General features: G+C 33.7%; 1 protein-coding gene across 6 annotated transcripts in view; it reads left to right on the top strand.

Annotated features, from left to right (window-relative positions):
• The first annotated feature begins 1,561 nt into the window (after positions 1–1,561).
• Positions 1,562–17,067, top strand: part of LOC113392848 (uncharacterized) — a 102,479-nt gene continuing 86,973 nt past the window's right edge. For 2 of the 6 annotated variants that reach the window (XM_064219229.1, XM_064219230.1), the window contains exons 1-2: positions 1,570–1,766; positions 16,321–16,456. In XM_064219229.1, coding sequence (XP_064075299.1) covers positions 16,400–16,456 — 57 coding nt within the window. In that variant the 5' untranslated portion in view covers positions 1,570–1,766; positions 16,321–16,399. Of the gene's footprint in view, positions 1,767–16,320; positions 16,457–17,067 lie in introns of all 6 variants that reach the window. The other 4 variants (XM_064219231.1, XM_064219228.1, XM_064219226.1 and 1 more) reach the window with 4 other exon arrangements.

Here is a 17,067-nt window from a genome sequence, read left to right as displayed (position 1 = left end):
AAAGACAACAATTTACACTAATCAACAGGATATTGTGCTATATTATTTTGCCTGTAATTACACTGGCTCACTCGTTCTTTATTTGATTATTCTTGTTTGTAGATACAATTATGTTAAAAGCACTGAATTTTTCTCTGTAAATGGAAAAAAATTTACCAACAATGGGAAGCTTAGTAATTGTTAAATAAATGTCAACATACGCACAGATACGTACATTTAAACGTAAATACACGTACCATGGCCCATGTAAATTTGCTACACTTTGAGAATAATTATTAAAAATCTGTTTCGTCAATAAAAAAGTATCATAATTTTTCGCCTTAAATTGCATTTCAAACAATATCAATAACAAATTTGTACATTAATATAATTTACTAAAAAAGTAAATAAAAAAGTAATTGGGCTGATTAAAATGTGGTCATCGGTAAAAAAAAACAATATTTATCCCTATCTGTTTGATATTGATAATACAATTATAAACATTTGTAGCGAGTATGACTTTTAAAATAAAATTGAACACTGCAGTTAAACTCAATCGGAGCTCCTTAGCTGCATTGCGCAAAAGGCTGTAACGACGCCAAAGAAAAAATAACATATAATACATAAATACTTTTTGATGTGCAACCTTTTTCAAGTACCTTAATTTACAGTTCGCTTTACATTCGTAATCAAGCACGTTTATATGAAAAAATGTATAAAATTTATAATAAAAAAAAAATCAACCAGAGATGAATAACGGACGCAAGGGATGCTCTCGCAACACGGCTTCATCCATGGCCACGTAAAAAATATGTCTTTTGCAGTACTAATTTAGAGCACTTACTGTTAACCTTTGACCGTACTGATCATAATATTTACAAATAATCAAAAGAGTACTTTATTAGGTAATGTTCCTTATTCTTGAGAGTACAATTGAACCATTTGTGTCTGTATATTTTTGAACTGTCTTTTTATATTACTTACAAAAAAAAAACATAATAAATCATATTAAGTGTCAAAATAAGTAATTGTTCTTAATTTAAACACAAAACTAAAAAACAATATATGGATTTATAATTAAAGCGTGTCTCTCAATTCCAAATCTAAAACCATATCGAACCGATGCGAATTGTAAGACATGAAACCTAAATGATTGATGATACTAATTTATCATAATCGTAATTATTTACGAACACTATTTTCTTATTAAGAATTTTAAAAGGCAACATTAAACGCTTTTGACACACACGATAACACGAATGCGTCAAAAAGGAAGACAAAACAAAACCAAGGCTGTGATATCGATTTCATATTAACATCAAACAAAAATGAAGAAATTAAATCGATTCAAAACGAATTTCTCGCGTGGTAATCGTTGACAGAAATGTCATTTTTCGCGCCGAAACGTCAAATGTCATCCACCATTTTGAGTTCGCTTATTGGAGCTCCGCAAAAGGGTTGCTTGGAGTGTAGCTAAGAATATATATTCGTCTCTTTCCAACAACGTTACATAATACGGAAATGGGTGAGCGATGTTAAGTTGTGAAGCGAGTTCCGCATGCGGGCGCGTACTAGGGGTGGCTATTGATTTTTCTCGGAGTTTGCGGCAGTCGCCCGACAAGCCGGTGCCGAGCGCGAAAAACACATCTGTAACGCGCTTCGCGACACGAAATATCCATTCTATATTCAAAATTTAGTTTCGAAAGTTAAATTTCAGTTTACCTGATTCGTTAGCCGAAGCAATTTTTTCCTTTTTGTGTGCTGTTGTGTGCTGGGAACGGAATTTCGTAAGTGTCATCTTTATTTTTTTTATCTCGACTCCATTTTAATCAATTTACTGTGACAATAGTGAGTTTTTATTGTAATTTAGCTTAGAATAATAGATCTTTTCAAATATTATTTAAGAAAATGCTTAGATTTAATAATATTACGTGTCTAACGTGATTTGATAATTGATATCAGCTGATTGTCCCACCCCATTGAAATGTCAAGCGTATTGCTTACATCGAATTATTTTCACTGCAGTGCATATAACAAATAATATAAACAATATACAGGGAATTATAAAATTATATCATAATTATTAAAAAAATTACTTACCAATTTCTCCATGGGTATGTTTTGTCTGACTTTCGTCCTAACCGTGTGATAAACGTTCATTTTGTAAAAAAAGAAGCCCAAAAATGTTTAAAAATCAGCCGCAACCCGTCCCGGACGATTCGAGAAAAACGATGCTTTTATGCGACGAAATAAAATTAAATTGGGGTTGATGGTGTAATGTATGGTAGGCGTCTTATCTCGAGACTAAGCCGAGATGGCTTGCAGGATGACGTCATGGATCGTTACCACATTATGACGTCACTCGTCCTTTTCCACAGTCCTGGGATCATTAAATGAGGCAATAACTCTGAAACGTGGTGACATTTTAATGGCGATCTCCGTGTGATTAGTTTTCTATCTCTCGATATATATAATGTAAAGTTATAAACACGAGGTCGTTGACTAGGTTTTTTTATCGTATTGCTTTTTGTTGTATTCAATAGAATGTTTTTATTCGATTTAAGATTCAAATACAGGCAGTAGCTAGACGATTAATAATAGTTCTCCTTAATTCTATTTAATGTTAGTTACATATTTTCGCCTACTGCGGACAATTTGAGGCTAATGACCTTGAAACTAGGAAATTTCTTGACCTTCTATTGAACCTCTTTATCGGATATCGACGACAAGCATTTTTTTGTTCCGAAAATAAAATTGAATTTGTTCATTGTTGAGTTAATGGCATATTTTTATTAAAAGCTTAAGAATGGAGATAGTAAAGTTTATTGAAAAAGATTTTACACGCTTCACGCTCCGACCATTAGCAGTGCTAACATACATATTTCGGAAATATATTCATTGAACTAGATATGACGCCAAAAATCCTGGATTCTAAACTTTGAAAACAAAAATAGAGCCTGTAAATAGTTCTTGGGTTTTTCTTGAAGTTTAAAATGTGTACACACCCATGCTTTAGAAAGCGTCTAAAGCCGATAGTTCTGCGGCTGAACTCTTCAGTCTTATTGGATTTGCCATCCCATCGAATTTGAATTTGAATGAGACCGAGGTAATAGAAAATGCACCTGGCTATTAATATCATCATATTTCCTATTGAAAGAGATCTAGTCGAAATCATCTTGATACAACTTCAGATTCAGTATTCAGATAAAACAAAAAATCGACTTACTTGGTCTCATTATAATCTTAATAATCATAAAAAGTTGTGATATAATATAAGATGGCTCAGTTCATGACATTGGGGGAATAACTCAGGTCGGCGTTTAAGAAAAACGTCATGAGAAAACCTCCAGTTGTTGAAACACATTCAGCCACATGTATACCTACATATACTCAATAAAAGGCCTTTGTCCACTGGGACATTAAAACGAAATTGGTTTTGTACTTTTTATATAATTAAGAACTACAAACGACTAGAATCCTTATAAGCGATAAAGTAAGAAATCCGTTAAGGCGTGAAACACATTACCAAGAAATAGTGATTGAAAACGTTACCTTTATAGTATAAAATTGTTTGTTTGTATGTAGAGGGTAAACTCTAAAACTAATGAACCTTCCTTCCTTCCTATGTCTAGAGTATAAATTATATTGTCTAATACGGGGACATTAACTAAACGACTAGAATCCTTATATATCTGAGGTGTTTTTAAGTTATTATCGGCATACCGGCAAATGGGCCACCTGATAGTAGGTGCTTATAGTACCACTGGCTATAGACCTAGCAATTTAAGATTTCTTAACTATCCCTCACATCGTCAATGCACCGCCAGCCTTGAGAACCAAGATATAAGGTCTGTACTGATGTACTTACCCTGCAAACTGCAACACAATAATCCTTAGTATTGCTGTATAGCGGTAGAATATTTTTTTTTCATTTTCAATTCATTTTATATGTTCCTCTGGGTATAAATTCGTATCTTACCTGTGAAATGGAAATGGTGGTTTTTTTTAAATACATCTTCCCTACGGTAATCATTGGTGTTTTAGGTGGGCTCATAGCTGATTGCCATACTACCCACTAGAAAACACTACCATAACGGTGCCCTCTAATATGGAACGCCAAGAGTTTAGAAAGCCAACGCTTCTAATGCCTTAATGTATCAGTTCAGGGTACCAAGAACAATATCAATCCCAGCTTGGCTCAGTGATCCCCTATTTTATGTAATAGGTTCCAGACGCGAGTGCCACATGAAGTGAAGCTTTTCAAAATTTTCTGCTATTTATTCGATACAACATGAAGTTTAATTATATCTAGTTAAATCTTGGATGGATTGAAAATTTTTCAATAGAAATCTATATATATTAAAGCGAAATACCACACACTGATCAATCACAAAATACTCGGAAAATATTAGTAGGTGTTACCAACTTGAAATTTGGCAGGTAGGTTCCTTATAGGGTGTAGACATCCGCTAAGATTTCCTTATTTTACGAAACTCCACCCCTAAGGGGGTAAAACAGGGGTCAAGTGAAGCCGCAGGTTTAGCCAGTAATTTAATAATTCTAATCGAATCATAAATTAGGCTGAAATTTGCTATCTTACTAATATTAAAATAAATAATAATAATAAAAACTTTTACTTCGAGACTAGCCCATATAGTGTTAGTAAGACAATGTTTTCTTAAAAATATTATGAATGAGAAATTTAGAAGGATGGATCACTCAATCACAGCAGAAAAGCTGAACAGATCCGAATAAAGCTGACCATATCTATGAAATTAGCAAATAGATTGATTATAATCTGGAATAGAATAAAGGTGATTTTTATCCTGGAAGAAAAAACATTAGAGGGGATATTAAATAATACTCGTATTTCTTACTTAGTTTATATAAATGATACTGTGCATTGTATTCAAGCCGAAACGTTGGAAATTTCGCGTTTTGTTGTTATGCAAAATTACCTTTCATAAAAGAGCCTTTACACGTCTAGTTGAATTTGCACATTGATTTAACGAATACAGAGAATCTAACTATATGAAGATCTGGATATTCAATCCTGATAAAATTGTTACTTTAAATAAATATTTATCTTGGTTAAGGTGGAATTCTTTAAGTACTATACAAGATTACTTCAAAAATTGGAAGATAATTTTTCTCGGCCTCTCAGCTTTGGCCAGTGCTTTTTTTCAATAAATTCCACAATCCATAATTCCATATCAGGTTTATTGAATAAATCAAATAACACATCTACCGTCGAAAATTATTATAAGCATTTTTTTCTCTAATAGAGTATATAATCATATCTATTTAAACTTTTTATAATAACTAATTATAAAAGCTTACATTTAAAAATTTTCTTCAAGCTAATTTTAAATATTCCAGGAGTCTTCATTAACTTGAAATAACAAATTAACTTAAAACCGAATACCTAACATCATGAAAACCTTAAAGTTATTTGCTACAACATAATCTACTTTCCGAAGGATTCCAATACCCTGAAAAATGTTAGCAAAACTAAAAACTTCCAAGAAATTCGTGAAAACGCAACTTTCCATTCCATTGAATTTTATATTTTTACGTAGAAACAAAAGATACCATAAATTGTTTTTTATTAGATTTAATTTAACAATTACATATGTAAGTAACGTATTAAAAATGTACAAATATTATTATTTAACATTTATTTTTGATAGGTAACCGTCCGGGTAGGTACCTTTCAGATATTCCACCGCCAAATAACAGTACTTAGTATTGTTGTGTTCTGGTTTGAAAGGTGAGTGAGCCAGTGTAACTACAGGCACATTTCCCAAGGTTGGTGCATTGGCGATGTAAGGAATGGTTAATATTTCTTTCAGCGCCATTGTCTATGGATGGTGACCATCAGGTGGTCCATATGCTCGTCCGCCAATCTATGCCATAAAAAAGTACGAGAAAGACAGGACATCACAATAAAAGTGATGACATAGGTATGCAGTTCGATGAAATAGACAACTTCATACATCATGCAAGTGACGACATGCTTTTACTTCTGTCTCAGTTCACTGATGGACGAAGATCTCTCCAATGGATCGCCATAATTCTCAGCTCTTAGTCTACTGTTGTCAGTCATGTCTAACTTTCTTCAGGTCATCATCATCTGACTGGAAAGCGACCTACACTGAGTTTATCGATCAATGACTTCCACAGTCTCCACTCTAAGATAAAAACTGTACCAACGACCTTTGATCCTACATATATATTACTTCAGAATACTACAAAATATGAAAAATGACAACGAACTAGTACTAAGTTATGAAATCGTTTTATCTTTCACTGATAAGTTTCTTCGGTACCCTGTTGGCATAACTTAAAGCCATTAAGCTAAGAATTTAATTGAATTGAAGTTCCTTTCTTCGAAAAGCCAGATAGTGGATTAAGTAAATCCTTCTCCTCGATGAGAGTAAATATTTGCACAGAGCAAATATACCGGCTAGAGAACTCAAGATCATATGATTATGTCATATCATTATGATATTCTATAATAATTACTAGTTAATCTAGACAGATTTAGGTCACTAAAATATAATCTGGATTGGTACAACTCACTTCTTTATATAAATTAATAAGTTCTATTGCCAAACATCTATACTTTGTTTTCCTGGGTTCAGTTGCAAAAATATGAAATTTGTTTTTTTGTGAAATTTTAGGTACAGAGTATGGTACAGACAAATACTCTTACACGACTTCAGGTGGTTAACCATGTAAGATATGTGTGCTAATATTATAACTGCGAAAGCAACTCTATCTTTCTGTCAAATTTATTTCCACGGCAAAACCACTGAATCGAATTTGATGAAATTTAGCATGAAGGCAGCTTGAACGCATAGGCTCTTTTATACCTGAAACTTACGACAGCCTCTGCTTACCTATAACCTAATTCCTCTCTGCTAGTTCCAATCTATTATTACTAGTGTAAACCTATACAACACGCAATCATTTTTTACACCAAAATTTTTTTAGAATAACATTTTCTGAATCTCGCTTACGTTTTGTTGGCCGCAATTACGACCGGAAGTGATTTTGAATCGTGAGTGTATAGCTATGAAGGAAATTAAAAATACTTTGATGCAAAAAATTATTTATAAAAAAATTATAATCACAAAATACAATTTGTAAAATTTTCATTCCGATAGAACCAAGAATTCAGAGATAAGAAACGCAACGTAATAGAATTTGGAAAATGACCCAAAAAAACAATGAAACATCAAACTTATGACAAAATAATGACGTCAAACGCCATAAGAAAATCCTCAACGAACACTAAAACTAATTTACCAACTGGTATTAACTGATACAATCTGGACTCAGTCCTTTTAATATCAATCCAAGAACCTATTCCTTTTACAAATGCTAGTTGACTTTTTTTTAAGGCACAGATTATATCGCCAATGTCCCGGCTTACTTAAAGTCAGTTACATATTGTCAATATTAATAGCTGTCAATATAATTTGAATACAAATTCAATTAACTATCAATAATAAATTACATTAATTAAATATGTGTTCAATTTGTTCTTGTTTTCACTGCGTAATTACGCCGTGACCAGTGAGATGAATTTAATTCAAATGGAACAATACTCGTTCGAGTGTTATTCGAATGAGGGCAACATTATAATATAATATTCATTAACTTGTGGAATATTTATATTTCAAATGCTTTTTTTTTTTGTTTCGTTAACTCTTGGAAATAGAGTATACAGCCGGAATGGCATTTTATACATGTGCACTATCATTGTAACTTGGAAAATATTCATCTTTTAAAGGTCACGTTTTTTTGTTCTTCTGATTTGTTGTGCTTGGCCTGATATATTTTTTATTTCGCATTATTTTTACATTTTTTTGTCGAGATTTATGAAAATGATACATTTGTTGTGTAATTCTTTATCAAGATAGAATAAAAAGTTATTGATTTATATATATTAGATTCTCTATTCAATAAGTTTAAGAATTAATTATTAAAAAAACATTATCAAATAAGGCGTAGTGCTCGTTAAAAGTTTATTTTATAATAAGTTTTTTGTTGTAAACAAACAGTACATCATGAATAAGAGCAACAGACAGAGTCACTTTCGTATTTATAATATAATTAAAGATAAACAGCTAATATTTTTTGATTTTCATGCATATTCAAATAAAGTAATTGTATGCAATTAGTAAAGCTATGTAATTTAATTGATGGGAGAGTGACTTGTTACCTTCTTGTTGGTTCCCCTCAATAGAATTTATATTACAGGTAATCTGATATTTGATATATATATCAAAGCAAAATACCACTCAATGATTCGTGATTAATCAGTAGTTTCGAACTAAAATAAATCTCAGAAACTATAACACCTACAAACTTGAAATTTAACAGGTAGGTTCCTTATATTTTTTTTTTTTTTAAGTTTACAAAACTGACTTACAACTAGTGCATACAAAATAAAATCTAAGCTAAACAGAGTGTTATTAAGTTGCAGTCTTCTGGATGTAAACCTAGCATGCTTTAAAAAACATATACCTAGCTTAGTTAACAAGAACAGTACTTGTGTAATTACTGACTAGTTAATTATTTAATTATAGGTGTAGACATCCGCTAAGAATTTACCACTTTCAGATTTCACAAAACTCCACCCGTAAATGTCTAAAACGGGGGTGGAAATTTGTGTTTTATAAATTTCGCTCGGTTAAAGCCGCAGGTTCGGCTAGTGTTTCATATTTAAATGAATGAGCCATCTTCAAAGTACATTTTAATTTGATATTATATTATGTGTATGTATTTGTTATTATATTATATAAATAAATAAATATTGGACAACATCACATACATTACTCTGATCCCAATGTAAGTAGCTAAAGCACTTGTGTTATGGAAAATCTGAAGTAACGACGGTACCACATACACCCAGACCCAAGACAATATAGAAAACTAACGAACTTTTTCTACATCGACTCGGCCGGGAATCGAACCCGGGACCTCGGAGTGGCGTACCCATGAAAACCGGTGTACACACTACTCGACCACGGAGGTCGTCAATATATCATATATTATGTATTATTTACAATTTCGTGTACGAATATCGGTCCAATGTTAATTTCAACATATCAAACATACAGCTATCAACGATTGGATTATTTATTTGAAATTCCCTGAAAATACAGATTAAGTAATTTCGCCGGCACTCCCATGGGAATACTCGCTATTTTGTAATGCAATTTCGAGATTACTCCATGTGAGCAATAGTATTTGCCACGTTCACGCCGTGGTAGCTCGTTGGATCGAGTATAAGGTTTTTATAATCTTAGAATGAAACTTGACAAATCGGATTTTTTTAGTGATTAATTTTATAATGACGTCACTTCAATCTTAACTAACGGTTTGCACCGCTGGATATCCAAGTGCATAATTGATGTTTATAATTTATCTTGTATTCATTATCTTCTATACTTGGTGGTAGGGCTTTGTGCAAGCCCGTCTGGGTAGGTACCACCCACTCATCAGATATTCCACCACCAAACAGCAGTACTCAGTATTTTTGTGTTCCGGTTTGAAGGGTTAGTAAGCCAGTGTAACTAAAGGCACAAGGGACGTAACATCTTGGTTCACAAGGTTGGTGGCGCATTGGTGATGTAAGGAATGGTTAATATTTCTTACAACGCCATTGTCTATGGGCGGTGGTGACCACTTATCATCAGGTGGCCCATTTGCTCTTCCGCCTACCGATATCATAAAAAAAGAGAAGAAATTAATACTAGAAAAACCAGGATGATCGATGAAAATCATTCACACGTACTTATGTATCTGGTCACTTGTACCACGAAATTCTGCCAGCGTCCTTTGTGGTCATTTTATTTCGGTTGTTTTGAAATAAATTCCTAGTTGTTATACATTTTTGGAGAGCTGATAAAACGGTTATGTTTTTAAAATAATCTGCAGGACAAGTTTCATAACGATTTCTTTTGTTTTTAAGGCACTTTTGTGGAAAAAAATAATTGAAATATCTTTTTCCGTCTCGAATTTTTTAATTTGCACCGATAATTATTGTTTTAATATTAACAAAAAAATAGATTTTCATTCATACTTTTTTTTAAATAAATTTTTAAGTTGCATTTTTGACTTATTTTAAAAAGATCTAAAAAACGTTATAACTCAAAAATGGTTAACTTTTGCATCATGCATATGGGGGTTAAAATTATCGCAAATAGAATAACGTAAATCAAAATTATATATATATATAAGTTGAACTACACTACGCCACGTAATTTATCACAATAAACGTTTCGTTGTGCTTCGTAGCGTTGTTTGTCGTGTCAACATATCAGTTCGTTGGACGGCAACATGCAACATATATCCGTATACGACAGCATGTTTGGAGAATATCACAGTGTCCAAGCAAACACCCTGACCACGCAGAATACATGATATTTGAAACCGACGAAGAGCAAAACGCTTCGTCAAAGATTATCTGCGCAGTTTGTTCGAGTTGTCCCGCTTACAAACTCGTATGTTTCTTCTTCCTTGATAACAACTGGCGCACATCCAGAGTCAATCAAGAAGTTTCAAACGCAAAGCAATCTTGTATTTGCATATGTATACTGCATTAGCATTAGCAGCCTGTAAATTTCCCACTGCTGGGCTAAAGGCCTCCTCTCCCTTTGGGGAGAAGGTTTGGAGCATATTCCACCACGCTGCTCCAATGCGGGTTGGCGGAATACACATGTGGCTGAATTTCGTTGAAATTAAACACATGCAGGTTTCCTCACGATGTTTTCCTTCACCGCCGAGCACGAGATGAATTATAAACACAAATTAAGTACATGAAAATTCAGTGGTGCCTGCCTGGGTTTGAACCCGAAATCATCGGTTAAGATGCACGCGTTCTAACCACTGGGCCATCTCGGCTCATATATTCATCAATAATTAATTATTAATCATATGATTAAGATTGCGATGCTGCCTAGAAATAAAAACATTAATGCACAATAAATCACTTGGTAGTACCACCCACTCATCATACGTATATTCTACTACCAAACATTAATACTTAGTATGGTTGTGTTCTGGTTTGAATGGTGAGCGTACCAGTGTAACAGGCACTGAGGACCTTAACTCTATAACTTAGTTCCCACGGTCGGTAACGCATGGACGATGTAAGGAATCGTTGATTACTTTTTTTACGGCCCCAATGTCTAGCCACAGGCGAAAACTAGTAATCCATAATCTATTCTACTAAATGAGGAGACGTTTGAGAATACCTAACTGAAAATATTTACTAAACCAATATACTTACATGAAAATTACACTGCATAATATGTAGAGCCAGCTTTTTCTCCTATTTATTATATTTTATATACTAGCCTTGCCCGCGACCACGTGCGCGTTTGAATTTCACAAAAAGTTATATATAATTGTGGCCTAATTTACTCCTTATTACATCAGCTATCTGCCAATGAAAGTCCCGTCAAAATCGGTCCAGCCGTTCCAGAGATTAGCCGGAACAAACAGACAGACAGACAAAAATTGTAATAAATGTTATTGTGGTATATGTGCCGTGTATACATACATATGCATTTAGAGAAAAGCGGCTATTTTTATATTACAAACAGACACTTTTATGATATTTATGTATAGATGAGGACATATACATCTCAGATTCTATGGCGATTCAAGTGAAGTTAAAATGCCACGTTCTATGACCATCTCTATATAATGCCCATCTGTCTATACGTCTGCATGAAATAAAAAAACATATTTTAAGGTAGTTAAGGTAAAATCCTAAGGGGCTTAAAGTACATCGTAGGTAAGCTTAAAGGTGAGGGAGGTTAAGGTAGATATCAAGTTTTCCTTATTTTCCTTTATTCGGAGAGGAATATGCCGATATGGTCCACTTAAAACGCGTGCATCTAAACCGATGATTGCAGGTTCAAACTCAGGCAAACAACACTGAATTTTCATGTGCTTAATTTGTGTTTATAAATCATCTCGTGATCGGCAGTGAAGGAAAACTACGTGAGGAAACCTGCATGAATCTAATTTCACCGATATTCTGCCACATGTGTATTTCACCAATCCGCATTAGGGCAGCGTGGTGGAATATGCTCCAAACCTTCTCCTCTACGGGAGAGGAGGCCTTAGCCCAACAGTGGGAAATTTACAGGCTGTTAATGTTGTTGTTGGAGATGAATAGGGTCTAAAACATTTAAAAACTGATCATAATCGAATGAAAAAAAATACATTATAATTACATACATCACGCGGCTACAACCAAATAAGTGATAATGAACCAAAAAATCTATATATTTTAGGTAACTTATATCCTCATAGAAGCATATTAAGAGGGCGAAGGAGATACGATACAATTTACAAAATTATTTCACCAAACCCAGCACGACCAAAATGAAGCACACAGGAAGCGAAATAAATTGAAAGTTTGAATATAATTTGATATTCCGAAGCCATTATCGAACCCTTCAGATCCTGAACGTTTGACCGTCAATAAAGCAATTTATTAAACTCTAATGCCTATACACTGGGATCGCTATTAATCGTATTAAGGGTGTTATCGATTAGTTAATTATGTACATACAAAGCTTCTCTTTAACTCTGTTCGCCTGGTACTATTTCTACTCTAAACCTTCGCAATGCCAGTCGTACCTACATAGGCAAAGACGGAAATTCAAAGCCCAACCTTATTAATCCTCTAGACTAGATCGTATCATTGTAAGTTAGTTTTCACCATTACACGAGTGATATACGAAAGTTGTTCTTACAGAATACCACTGCGGGTCAATAAGTTAAAGGTCATTTAGGTCTTTAGGTAGGATAGTTAAATACTTAAAAAACAAGTTTACAGCTATAAATTTTTGGTAAAAGTCTAAAAAATGTGACAGATTGGGCACGTCTTATGTCTCCTGAATATTCTAGTTCATTAAATAATATAATAAACAGAAAATTCCTTAGTGGTTAGTAGTACCTTGGCATATCTTGACATCACTTCTCTCGGTCATGATTTGTAAATCTATTTTGAATTCTTGTTTAGAGGGTACACCCAGCTACATACGGTGTGCGTGAAGACAGGTGCACTCTCCTCCTCACTCCCATGATCCGATGAGACGGGAAATCCAACACGACCGGAAAGATTTCAGGCACAGGACTAACGGCTTCACGTGCTTTTCGAGCACAAGACTGTACATATTTCCAACTTACAGGCTCCGGGCTTACCGAGAATTTTTCGACAAAAAAACCTAATAACCTTTTATCGATCCGAACTGAGGCTTAAATCCAGAACTTCGAAATCTGTTGCCTTATATCTAGCGACTAGCCTTCATGTAAATAAATACGATTGTAATTCAAAGTGAAAAAAAAATCAGACGCCTGTTTCCTAATTAAACTTCTAAAGGTTGAAGTTCACTTAAGTCCTTAGAGAACGAAGGGTTCATTTGAATGTTGAATATCGCATTCATCAAACACAGAGGTGTAATCGTTAAGTTTCCTGTTCATATTTATTTCACTAATTAAATTACTAAAGAAAGTTAATTAAGTAGATACTTTGTACTTTATTAATTGAACAGACCTCAGTTCTCATACTACCAAACATTCAGTTGTTGACCAAACATAAATATTTCCTGTTCCTGTTCAAACGGTGAAGGAAACTGCGGAATAATATGAGACTAATAATTTGTTAATGTAATCGTATATAAAACTAGTTGACGTCCGCGGCTTCGCTCGCGTTTTAGGGGTTAGTTGTCATGTGTTAGGCAAAAAAGTACCCTATGCCCTTCCTTAGAGTTCAAGTTTGCTTCATACCGAATTTCGTTAAAATCGGTTCATTGGTTTGGCAGTGAAAGAGCGACAGACAGACAGACAGACAAAAATTGTAAAAAATGTTATTTTGGTATATGTACCGTGTATAATATGTATCGTGTATATGTATGCATTTAATAAAAATGGGTTATTTTAATATTACAAACAGACACTACAATTTTATTGTATGTATAGATGAGTGATGATTACCAGCGTAGAAAGTACATACGTTCTAAATGTCAACTTTCATGATAATCTGTGTCGAAGCCATTTCTATTACATTATATAATATACATTCACAAAGTTTTGTCGAAATGATTTGTTTTTTGAATGAACGATAAAGTTAAACGTATTTCTGTGTGCAACGATCACTAAAACACCAAAAAGCAATGTTTCACAACTGCTATTTGGCTGAGCTCCTGTGATTGCAATTTTTATATTTCGCTATTTTCGTACGATCATAACACGTGAAATGTTAGCGAAAATCCTGTACTAGACTTATGAGTTGTTGTGTTTAAGAAAATAATTTATAATATTTTGCTGGAAATCAATAATGGAATTCTCTTTCAATATCACAGAGCTGGACTAACTTTTTTGGCTCAGTGATTTAAATAAGAATAGTTATAAATTAAATGATACTGTCCAGTCCGAGGTGTGTAGTGGTTAGAACATATGTATGTTAACCGATGGTCGTGGATGTGCCCAAGCAAGCACGCTGTTTTTCATGTGCTTAGTTTGTGTTCGAAAGTGTGAAGAAAAACACCCTGAGAAAATCTGCATGTAACTGATTTCAATGAAATTCTGCCATATTTGTATCCACCACACCCACATTGGAGAAGCGTGGTGGAATAAGCTCCAAACCTTCTTAAAAGTGAGAAGAGGCCTTGGCCCAGCAGCAGTTCATTTATCGACTGTTACTTTACTTTATCCAGTTTACTTTTTCAATCGTTAAACATCAATGTTTTGCATGTCTGTTTCGGTTGAAGTGTAAGCTAGAAACACAAGAAAAATTTATATTGGTGATACTCACAAATTAATTCAAGTGTGTGTATTTGTGAGAATATCACTCATTTAAACCAACAAATCAAGAGCACGCCTTAGTCATGTATAAAGTTATATAATGTACACCTTACCACTTAACCTCTACTTGACTGCAGTTTCAGAATCCACAAGCAAGTCGATTTTATAAGCATCAATAGCATAAATAAAAAAATACTACGAGTTAAATAGGAAATGCCCGTTTTTAGACGTCTCATAATTTTTCTTTGAGGTTAACCTTTTAACTTTTAAGCCGGCGAGGTCTGAAGAGTATTTAACGTTTAATTTTAGCCGCGTGTAAAGGTAATATTAAGTTACGAAGTATAACTGTGAAATATTTCGATGCTTTATCTTATTATTTAACCATAAATCGGGCTTTATCTTAGTTTATTTATTTACATAAGAATTATTACCATAAAGTCCTTAAATATATACAAATATGAATAAAAAAAGTTACTGTGTAAATCATGACCGCATGGAATGGTGTCAAAAATCCTAGCAGCATTTCCCCGTTGAATCGCAATTTAAATCTCCAAAAAATAAACCAGGAATACTCTTCACTATCACCAGTAGAGACAATAAGGCGTTGTGTTATTTTTTTTTATGAAGCTTTTTGCACTACTAATCTTAGGTCCAAGTGTTTCAACAGCAAAGTCTGTAGCTATTCGAATGTGTAATAAAACAAAGGCCCAACAATAGGTTCTTGAGGAACACCGTTTTATTATTAAAATTAGTCTTATATGACTCTGTATAAAATTCATGATTTGATGAAATGCTTCATTAAATTAAATAAACTTGTGAATTTATTTTTTTTAAATAACAGCCACGATTTTTACCTCTAATTAAAATAAATATTAATGTGATCAATACGTTCAAAGGCTTTTCAAAGATTCAATTATATCTCATATCGGAATTTTATTATTCTTATAGGATTTTGTTATAGCATAGGTAGGCAAACAAGCAAATGACCCACCCAATGGTGAGTCATAACCATTGACCATAAACATTGCCATCGTAAAAAAAATTACTATTCCTTACATCGCCAATTCACCAGCAACCTTGGGAGCTATAATGTTATGTTCATTGTGCCTACAGTTACACTGGCTCTTGCAAAAAGCTTTACCACCAAAACCACCCTAAGTAGCTACCACCTACTCATTATATAACATACAGCCAAGTTATAATACTCAGTATTGTTGTATTCCAGTTTGAAGTGTGAGTGAGCCAGTGTAACTACAGACATAAGAGACTTTTCATCGTAGCTCCCAAGGTTCCCAAGGCGGCGCATTGGAGTGATGTGGTTGAGTGGTTAATATTTCTTACAGCACCAATGTCTATATGCTGGTGAACACAGCCCATTTACACATCTGTTAACCTTTTGCATAACTATATATATGTATATATCTATATATATATATATATATAAGGGGGCTTACACAAAGCCGTACCTAATTATAAACCTAATTTTTATTTTTTTATTTATAGCAGCATCACATGCTCCAGCCCCGGTGGGCGTAAAGCTTCGGAGTAACCGAGCCACACCGAGCCGGACGGCTGCCACCAGATGATCGGCTCATTCTGGAACTTGTGCCGCGCGTGCCCTTCCATGCCTGTGGATAAGGTAAGATGAGCTATATTGTCGAACTAACGGTACATGATTTTATCGTCGAAGGGAAATCAAAAAAAAAATATATAAAATCTACTACTATTATACTTATTAATATTTCATTAAAAAGGTAAATCATAAATAAAATAAAGTTTCGAAAAAGGTTCAGATTTTTTGGAAATATATACATATATGTAATACCAAAATAAACGAACGGAATGGCAATCTAGCAATGAAAAGGAAAACGTAGAATATTATCTTATAAATGTTCACTTATCGCTACAGATACATGTAACAAAAACAGGATACAATTAACTTCACCCCAAAGCAAACCTGAAAACTTTCAACGCAGACTAACACTAAACAACTGCACTGCAGACCGAACATAAGTAAGCCCAAACATTTCACTATCAACGATACAAGGAACTACATATACATAAAATTCCTGATGCAGAACTTTAATCATAGAATTAGATGCATGCGAGACAGTAAATACTATTTCTGTCAAACTTATTTTTATAAAGTATTTGAAATTCAACACCTAAATTTACCCAAACACTTAAATTCTCGCTTTACAAATATGTACATTTATTTGTAAAGCGATGTAACGGTTCCACTCATAGTGT

The sequence above is a fragment of the Vanessa tameamea genome, chromosome 26, assembly GCF_037043105.1.
Source record: "Vanessa tameamea isolate UH-Manoa-2023 chromosome 26, ilVanTame1 primary haplotype, whole genome shotgun sequence".
Lineage (NCBI taxonomy): Eukaryota > Metazoa > Arthropoda > Insecta > Lepidoptera > Nymphalidae > Vanessa > Vanessa tameamea.
This window is presented reverse-complemented; position numbering and strand designations above follow the sequence as displayed.